Genomic DNA, 10,054 nt, shown 5'->3' with positions numbered 1-10,054 from the left:
CAGCTCTGGGCAGCACGATTCAGGAAGGACATGGACATAGGGTTGCTGTGAGTTTTCCGGGCTGCATGGCTATGTTCCAGAAGCATTCTCTCCTGACATTTTGCCCACATCTATGACAGGTATCCTCAAAGCTTGTGAGGTCTGTTGGAAACTAGGCAAGTAGGGTTTATATATCTGTGGAATAATGTCAAGGGTGGGAGAAAGAACGCTTGTCTGTTGGAGGCAAGTGTGAATGTTGCAACTGGCCACCTCGATTAGCATTTGATGGTCTTGCAGCTTCAAAGCCTGGCTGCTTTCTGCCTGGGGGAATCCTTTGACATAGTTTGATGTCCAGAGAAGGGAGACTACAATGGCTAAAGACCTGGAAGCCATTAATCTTCATGAGGAGGGGCGTCGGGAGCTGGAGGTGTTTAACTTGCAGAAAAGAAAGCTGAGAGAAGGGGACAGACAAACCATATTTAAATGTTTTAAAAAGATGTGACATTGAGGAGGAAGCACATTTTGTAGCTTAGAGACTATAGAGCAGACCTTTCTAAACGTTTCATGTTTCTTGAACATGCATCCTTTCATGACACAGTCATTCAATTTTACTGGCAAAATGGAGGTTAAACCAACTCCTTATAAGAGTTTCATACAATATGTATGTGTGTATCACACACACACACGTTTCATATTATCTTTATTGTATAAACAAGGTTTTGAATTTTGAATTTACACTTACATACTACTGTTGATCCCTGTGCAGTTTCCTCTCTAGCCGCTCCATGGGGTTCACCACAAACACCATCATCAACAGATGGTATCCCTTTTAGTATCTCTTTTAAAAGATAAAGGTTTTCCCCTGACGTTAAGTCCAGTCATGTCTGACTGGCGTGTGGTGCTCATCTCCATTTCTAAGCCGAAGAGCCGGCGCTGTCCGTAGACACCTCCAAGGTCATGTGGCCATAAGGCATGACTGCATGGAGCGCCCTTACCTTCCCGCCAGAGCGGTACCTATTGATCTACTCACATTGGCATGTTTTCGAACTGCTAGGTTGGCAGGAGCTGGAGCTAACAGCGGCTGCTCACACCGCTCCTGGGGTTTGAACCTGGGACCTTTCGGTCTGCAGCTCAGTGCTTTAACGCATTTTGCCAGCGGGGCTCCTGTATCTCTTTTAGTGGCCGTTATTGCAACTCAATCCACAAATGGTGCAAATTCTAAAAGTTACAACAGCACCTACAGTTGAACAGCGCCAGCCTTTGTTTGTGGTTGTGGAGTGGGGGAGCATTTTTCACACAGCACACTTAGAAACTATATACGACACACCAGTGGGCCCCAAGACACAGTATAGATAGAGCAATTGATTCAAATTGCAGGAAAAGAGATTTGACTTAAACAGGAAGAATTTCCTAATGGTAAGAGTTGTTCGGCAGTGGAAGATGCTGCTGCCAGGGAGTCCAGTGGAATGTCCTTCTCTGGAGGTTTTAAACAGTGGCCGGATGGCCATCTGTCGGGAAGGCTTGGATTGTGTGACTCTTTGTGGCAGAAGGGTTGGACAGGATGGGCCTCTGGTCTCTCCCAGTTCTTACGAATGCGCCCTTTTCAAAGGTGTGATGCTTGTTGTGTGTTTCTCTCTCCCCGATCCCTCTGGGAGCATGGATGCACATGCATTGAAATGCATGCCTAAGAATAAACCCTATGCCCTCCATTCCATCCGAGGCTTGTCCATCTGCCAGGCGCAAACATCACCAGCTGCCCGGCTCTAGGGAAGTGTGCAAAGCAGTTCTGTTAATATTAACACATTCCAATGAACGCAGGCAAATAAAGCCTTTGCACTTATGCCTTGCTCTTGGGCTTCCCAAGAGAGGCAGCAAGGCAGTCGGAATGGTGCATCAAATGGGCTTTGAGTCTGGAGAAAGTCCGTTTTGTGGGGGGATTTCCCTGCTTTTGGGGGCTCAAGAATGGCAACATCTGTGTATTGGATGGCACAGAGCTGGTCCAGATATTGTCACCACTTCTAAGCAAGCAAACAACGTTACCATTTTGCAGGAAGGACTCGGGTCCATCAAGCAATAACACAGAGCAATAACACAAAGCAATAACACATGTCTTAAGACGTCCAAAATGCCCACAGCTCAGTATGATTGCTACACACATGCATTGCCTTCTCAAGTATCATCATCATCGTCCGGTTTCCATCTCTTGACCGAGATGCAAGCAGGCTCGCCACATTTTTAAAAATGCAGTTTTGAAACACAGCATACAAATATTAAAACCAAATTAAACATACAATTACAGTTGCTTAAAACACTGTCTAAATCAGGGGTCCCCAAACTAAGGCCCGGGGGCCGGATACGGTCCATCGAAGCCATTTATCCGGCCACCAAGGCACAAGGGAATAAGGGGGTTGGGCTAAATGACCCAAGGGGTCTCTTCTTCTCTTACAACCATTATTATTATTATTATTATTATTATTATTATTATTATTATTATTATTTTATTATGGCTGGGTGACCATCTCTCAGGGGTGCTTTGCATCTGCTTTTGGTGCACAGAGGCAGAAGGGAGTTGGACTCAATGGCTGAAAGGGTTTCTTCCAACCCTCTTTATTATTAGTAGTAGTAGTAGTATTAGTATTATTAGTATTAACAGTAAGGCTGGGTGGCCATCTGTCAGGGGTGCTTTGCTTGGTCTTTCGGTGCACAAAAGCAGAAGGGGATTGGACTCAATGGCCCAAAGGGTTTCTTCCAACCCTCTTTATTATTATTATTATTATTATTATTATTATTATTATTATTATTATTATTAACATTGAGGCTGGGTGGCCATCTGTCAGGGGTGCTTTGCTTGTTTTTTCGGTGCACAAAAGCAGAAGGGGATTGGACTCAATGGCCCAAGGGGTCTCTTCCAACCCTCTTTATTATTATTATTGCTGTTGTTATTATTATTATTATTATTATTATTATTATTATTATTATTATTATTATTATTATTATTGCTCGGTGGCCAACTATAGTCCGGCCCTCCAACGGTCTGAAGGATTGTGAACTGGCCCCCTGTTTAAAAAGTTTGGGGATCCCTGGTCTAAATAATCAAATACTGTCGCCCTTTGATGCTTTTGGATGACTCCAGCTCTTATCATCCCTCTCCATTGGCTACTTGGACAAGGGCTAATGGGAGCAATGGCCCATGTCTGGAAGTCCTCACAAAAGTGGAAAATAGGTTCATTGGTTCCGGTCAGTTTGGGAGAGTATTGTGGAATGAAGGGAAGCTCTTTTCGGTGCATCTACACTGTTGAAGGAACACAGCTTGACACTATTTGGATGCTATGGAATCCTGGGATTTGTAGTTTGGTGAGGCACCAAAGAGAAGGCTAAAGACTTTGCAAAACAATGATGATTCCATAGCACTGAGCACTGACAAACTGTATTAATTCGACAGTGTCAGTGAACACTCGGCCCCTTCTCGCAAGCCCTATTGATTTGTTTTCTGGAGCTCAGAAATGCACAGAGGGGCATTGCACCACCTCATGCCTTTACTCAGATGTAAGCCCTGCTGAGATGGGTACATCTTGTTCCCAAATGCGCATGTGATGCACACGTCCGCAGCCTTGGAAAAGGAAGCCGCGGTTGTTCCAAGGAGTCCTTGGAGGGTTCCTGCCGCTCCTTTGGCCTGGCCCTTCTCCGCCTGACCCACATATCCCTGGCCTCTGACTGCGCTTAGGCTATTTTGGGCTCCTTGAGCTTCCTCTCCATTGTCTCTGATCCATTTTCAGGGCTCCTTGATCTTCTCCAGCCCTTCCAGAAGCATCTCCTTCGCTTTCAATCCATTCCCTATCACCATTGCCTTGGTTATTCTATTGGATGGCTGGATGGCCATCTGTTGGGAGTGCTTTAATGGAGTCTTCTTGCCTGGCAGAAGGGGGCTGGACTAGATGATCTTTGAGGGTACCTTCCAAATCCAGAATTCTATGATTCTATGATGTGGCATGTATTTCGACAGATAGGATTCAACCCCTTGAATAACATGGCTTCAGCATGGTGTAGTGTTCCAAATATTGCATCTACACTGTTGAATTAATACAGTTTGACACCACTTTAACTGCCATGAATCAATGCTATGGAATCATGGAAGTCTTAGTTTTATGAGGCACCTTTGGCAGAGAAGGATAAAGACCTTGCAAAACTACAGTGATTCCCTAGCAGTGAACTATACAGAATTGAAAGTGATGTCAAACTGCATTCCTTCTATACTGTAGGTGTTTCCTAGGACCTAAGATGACCAGAGTTCGAATCCCTGCTTGGCCTGGGAAACCCAATAGTAGCCTGGGCAAATCGCACTCTCTCAGCCTCAAAGGAAGGCAATAGTGGCAAACTTCCCCAAAAGAGTACTGCTCTAGGAACTGAATTCTGCTTTTATAACCTGTAAGGCAAAGGCTTACTGGGTTTATGTGCACAGATATTCAATATGGTCCCTATCTAGCAAAATACGCCCTCTTTTGGCATTTTCTTTGTCCTCCAGATGATTATATGGAATTCTCTGAAGGACCTAGTGATGCCTAGAAAAGTATCCTCTCTGTGATGTTCACTAGAAGCTGTTCATTTAATAGGGTTCCCTGTTACCCACCATTTCATGTATCCACACCAAAGTTCTGGAATGTATTCCCTGTGAATCCCACTGTATGATCAAGAATAGGACAACATAAAAAGCCCTGCAGGCATGACCACTGTCACACACTTCCCGCAATGGGGCCTCGCCAAACCTGGCAGCTCCTTAAGACCAGAAAGTGTGGCTCCTTATCACTGTCCTCCACAAATATGACCTTGCAGGGCCTCATGTGGTGCTAATCTCTGGCATTACTTGTGTCCCACTCTCCACTCCAGGTCTCTTCCAGAGAGCCATCATCCAGAGTGGCTCGGCGCTGTCCAGCTGGGCAGTCAACTACCAACCGGTCAAGTACACCAGCTTGCTGGCCGACAAGGTGGGCTGTAATGTGCTGGACACGGTGGACATGGTGGACTGTCTGCGGCAGAAGACGGCCAAGGAACTGGTGGAGCAGGACATCCAGCCGGCCCGCTATCACGTGGCCTTCGGCCCAGTCATCGATGGGGACGTCATCCCCGACGACCCAGAGATCCTGATGGAGCAGGGTGAGTTCCTAAACTACGACATCATGCTGGGCGTCAACCAGGGCGAGGGCCTCAAGTTTGTGGAGGGGGTGGTGGACCCTGAGGATGGGGTCTCCGGCAGCGACTTTGACTACTCCGTCTCCAACTTCGTGGACAACCTGTACGGCTACCCAGAGGGAAAGGACACACTGCGCGAAACCATCAAGTTCATGTACACGGACTGGGCCGACCGAGACAACCCAGAGACGCGCCGCAAGACCCTGGTGGCCCTCTTCACGGACCACCAGTGGGTGGAGCCCTCGGTGGTGACCGCCGACCTCCATGCCCGTTATGGCTCGCCCACCTACTTCTACGCCTTCTACCACCACTGCCAGAGCCTGATGAAGCCGGCCTGGTCAGACGCGGCCCACGGGGATGAGGTGCCTTACGTCTTCGGGATCCCCATGATCGGCCCCACTGACCTCTTCCCCTGCAACTTCTCCAAGAACGACGTCATGCTCAGTGCCGTGGTCATGACCTACTGGACTAACTTTGCCAAAACCGGGTAGGTCTCTTCCAGCCAGTGGGAATGGGGAACAGGGGGGTTCTTCTGTGGGTTTTCAGGATTGCGGGTGTGGATGTCTTCAAGCCGCCTCTGTTCATCGGAGGCCAAACAAAGGTAGAGGAAAGCCTCATATCTCTCCACCAGACAAAGAGGAGGCAGGTTGGTGCTCTCCGAATTTTGGACTGCAACATTCTTGAGTCACAGCTATAGCAGTCGGCAATAATGGGACCTCTTGTTTCAAAATCTAGTGGGCACCACGTTGCCTATCATCAGTTCATGCTCAGTTGGGGTGGGAAACTCCTTGGGGGCCCGGGGACCTTTTTTCCAAATCTGTCTTCAGTCTCTTCCCCACAGCAAGTCCAAATACCTCCATTTTCCTCTGCAGGAAGTCACCATTTTGAGGGGAACCTCAGAGGAAGATAGAGGTGTTTGGAATATTATAGGGTTCTGTGATGCTTGTAGGGGTAGAGTGGGCATGGGACTTAGTGGTAGTCACATATGGCCTGCAGGCTGCAGTAGGCTCGCCCCTCTGCTCTAGTGTTTTAGTTAAAGAGTCCACATGTAATGAGTTTAATGAGTTTCAGCATTTCAGATTGGGTGCCAGTTCCATTCTCCTCAGAGGGTCAAGTTGTCCAAGACTTGCTGTGTCCCATTGCACCCCACATCTGGGGTCATTTTCCCCTCAGCAATGCCAGTGCCACTCATCCCAGAGGTTGCCAGAGGACTCATTGTAGCCTGTTGCTGATAGTGTCTTCCACCCCTTTCTCTTCTAGGGACCCGAACAAGCCAGTGCCACAGGACACCAAATTCATCCACACCAAGGCCAACCGCTTTGAGGAAGTGGCCTGGTCCAAGTACAACCCCCGAGACCAGCTCTACCTGCACATCGGTCTGAAGCCCCGTGTACGGGACCATTACCGAGCCACCAAGGTGGCCTTCTGGAAGCACCTGGTGCCCCACCTCTACAACCTTCATGACATGTTTCACTACACATCCACCACCACCAAGGTGCCGCCGCCGGACTCCACCCAGAACTCACACATCACCCGGCGGCCCAATGGCAAGGCCTGGAGCACCAAGCGGCCGGCCATCTCCACCGCCTACACCGGGGGCGGCGAGGGCTCCCAGGAGAAGTGGAACCCAGAGCAAGATGGGGCCGGCACGCTTTTGGTGGAGAACCCACGAGACTACTCCACTGAACTGAGCGTCACCATCGCTGTGGGAGCCTCCCTCCTCTTCCTCAACGTCCTGGCCTTTGCCGCCCTCTACTACCGCAAGGACAAGCGGCGCCAGGACACCCACCGCCAGCCCAGCCCCCAGCGAGGCGCTGCTGCCATCGCCGCCGCAGCTAATGCCAACGACATCGGCCACGCGCCGGAGGAGGAGCGGCCCTCCCTGCAGGCCAACCAAGCCCACCACGGGGACTGTGAGGCAGTGGCCTCCCATGACACCCTGCGCCTGGCCGCCGCCCTGCCCGACTACACCCTAACGCTGCGCCGCTCACCAGACGACATCCCACTCATGACGCCCAACACCATTACCATGATCCCCAACTCCCTGGTGGGGCTCCAGACCTTGCACCCTTACAACACCTTCGCGGCCAGCTTCAGCAGTACGGGGCTGCCCCATTCACACTCCACCACCCGGGTATAGCTCCCCCCGTGAACACAGCCCCCTCCCTTCCAACCCTCACCGGAGGTGGCGTGGTGAGTGGTCAGACATCTATCGAACACCACGCGCCATCCTCCCGGGCCTCTCACTTCCTCGCAGTAGGGGATTTCATTTGTATCAAGTGCTCTGACTCTCCCTTGAGCTGTCTCGGCGGTTGCAGGGAGCACAGCCCCAAAAGAGGGACCCTCTTCTGCCCACCCCCACCCCCCAAAAAGAGGCTCAAGCCACTTGAGTGCCATTCTGAACTCTGGTTCCTTCTGAGCCTCGCCAGATAACGTGCAAGAGGTTAACCCAACAGGTCTCCCCTCTCCTCTACAGCAACCATATGGAGGGGGAACCCCATCGCAACCCCTCAAATGCCACTCGTTTCCTCCTTGCCACTCGAGACTTATCAATCCAAGTGCCATGCGGGGAGGAGGAGGTTAAAAGCTATGTTGCCATATCAAGGCCCATTTGCGGGGAGTATCTTTTGTGGGCCCCATCCCACCAAATGGGGGAAATTGTTGCAGTCCAGTCCTGGGCATCCCAAAAACCCCAGTGCTGGATCCTGCGTGTCACTTGGGCTTGGTGCTGGGCCCAACAGATGCTCTCTTGGTGCCCCTCTTCCCCACCTCACGATCTTCATGTCGCAGAGAAGAAGAAACAATTTTTTTCCTGTCTGTCTCCTTTTTTTGTTTCTTCCTTTCCAAAAGACTTTTTTAAAAAAACAAAGCAGATCTTTAGTTCTTTAAACACTAACGGGAAGATGCCGTGTTTTTGTCCTTTGTAAAGATTTTAAACTAAGTGTTCTTGATAAAAAAAAGCCAGTTAGAGACACGTATGTACACACAGAGACACACACAGACAGCCCACATATACACACACAAGACACAGACACACGCATCAGCCCCGTCTGCGCTGTGGGCCCCTCCACTGCGGACCTGTGTGCCAAACTGAGAAACCAGCAAACGTCCTCTAGAAGGGGGCAGCCGCGGCAAAGACGACAGCCGCAACCGAGACCCTTTTGTATTTTTTATACGCCCCTCCGCCGCCATTCCGACCTGTCCGTTTGTGTCCGTCAACCCACCCCAGCAGAGGAGTGGAAATGAGCTGGATTGCTGTCCCAGACACCCACAGTGCCATCCCCAGTTCCCTTTGCCATCTGCTGTGCCAAGTCTCCTGTAGGTTAGCCCTTCCTGCAGCGCGGCCAACGGGACGCTCACTGCCCCCTTCTCTCCCCATTCCCATTGCCTGAGTCCCACAAAAACCTCCTCATTGTTGCCGTGCCTCTGCGCAGAGCAGCATCTCTGTGGAGCATCGCCAGCGCCAGAGCAGCATCTCCGTGGAGCATCACCAGTGGTGGGCAACATGGGAGAATGGGCAGCTGGGGGCAGAAAGGGGAGGAAAAGGGGGGTTGCCGTGGGCCTGAGAGCTGTCTGGGCGAGGAGGCGATGGGGGCATTCTGCTCACGCACAAACCGGACCTGGGAATTTGCTGCAAAAACAACATGATTTTAAAGGGAGTGGTGAGATGGGTGTTGGTTGGAGGTCTAGGTGCAAACAGGCCTTGATGCTGAGGGAGAGGTCAGGTGTGGGGCTGGTAGTGATAGAAAAGGGGGGGCAAGAGGTTCAGGAATCAAGGTCTGGGGGTACAAAGGCCAGAAACTGGTCAATGGTGAGTATAGATGGTCTGGAGAGGATCAGGAGGACCCACGACACAAGGGCAGGTTGCAAAGGGACGGGCTGGGGGACCAGAAAGAAGGAAGGAAGGACCCTCTGCCCCCCAAATAGGCAGTGGCTATGGGAAGAATAGAACCAAATGGATGTTGTCCAACTGGCTGGGAGGCCTCCAAGCTCTTGTCTTGGGGGGCTTCTTACAGCTCTGGTCCCCGCTTTCCCTTCCAAGGGCGATGGGACAAGCGCAAGGTGAATGATTCTGGCTGAGAATGTATTTAAGCTGTCCCGACTCTCGCCTGAGCAGTGGAAAGGATTCCAAATAAAGTGGAAGGGGTATTTTTACCCGTTGGCTGTCCTGTTTTGGCTTCTTTGGGTCGTCATGTGGGCTGGGCAAGGATCACACAGAATCGGAGCATTTGAATCCCAGCTTTCCGAGTATCCGCAGACCCCAAAGTCTGTCCGCACCTGAACAAGAGTCCAGAGGTAAAGCACCCATGCATTGCCAATCTGTGCTATCAAACCTTGGCCAAAAAAGGAGAGTCTACCACCACCTGCGAATGAAGCCAGCTACCGTTGCACACTTCTGACTGTTCTGGGGGAATTGGCATTGATTCCTGTGGGAAGGAGATAGCTCTAGTGCAGAGCTTTCCAAACGTTTCATATTTGAGACATGTATCCTTTCGCAACACGCAATTCGGTTTTACTAGCAAACCAGGAGCTAAACCAGACATGAGCAAACTTGGGCCCTCTAGGTGTTTTGGAATTCCACTCCCACAATTCCTAACAGCTTCGGTCCCTTTCCTTTCCCCCCTCAGCCACCTAAGCTTAGTGTAGTCTATCAACGTCATCTGGAACCTGAATGTAGGTAGACATTTTGGCATAGACCTGGCTCTGGTGTATGTTTCACATTGGTTTAAGCCAAATGTGGTGATGGGCTGTATCTCTACCCAGGTGTCATTCCTAGATGCCTTTCCTTGATCTTTTATTTACACCACTCGTTTTGCTCTTTTTTTAAATGCAATTTCTCACTGTGTTCCTATGGCAACCAGTGACAGAGGGCTGCCTCCATTCGCAC

General features: G+C 50.3%; 1 protein-coding gene across 1 annotated transcript; it reads left to right on the top strand.

Annotated features, from left to right (window-relative positions):
• The first annotated feature begins 349 nt into the window (after nt 1–349).
• Nucleotides 350–9,321, top strand: LOC134294101 (neuroligin-3-like). The gene is made up of 3 exons (XM_062964015.1): nt 350–406; nt 4,764–5,653; nt 6,427–9,321. Exons 1-3 carry the CDS (start codon nt 350–352, stop codon nt 7,304–7,306), a joined length of 1,827 nt encoding a protein of 608 aa, XP_062820085.1. The 3' UTR covers nt 7,307–9,321.
• The last annotated feature ends 733 nt before the right edge of the window (nt 9,322–10,054 follow it).

Source organism: Anolis carolinensis, unplaced genomic scaffold (genome assembly GCF_035594765.1).
Source record: "Anolis carolinensis isolate JA03-04 unplaced genomic scaffold, rAnoCar3.1.pri scaffold_12, whole genome shotgun sequence".
In the NCBI taxonomy this organism is placed as follows: domain Eukaryota; kingdom Metazoa; phylum Chordata; class Lepidosauria; order Squamata; family Dactyloidae; genus Anolis; species Anolis carolinensis.
This window is presented reverse-complemented; position numbering and strand designations above follow the sequence as displayed.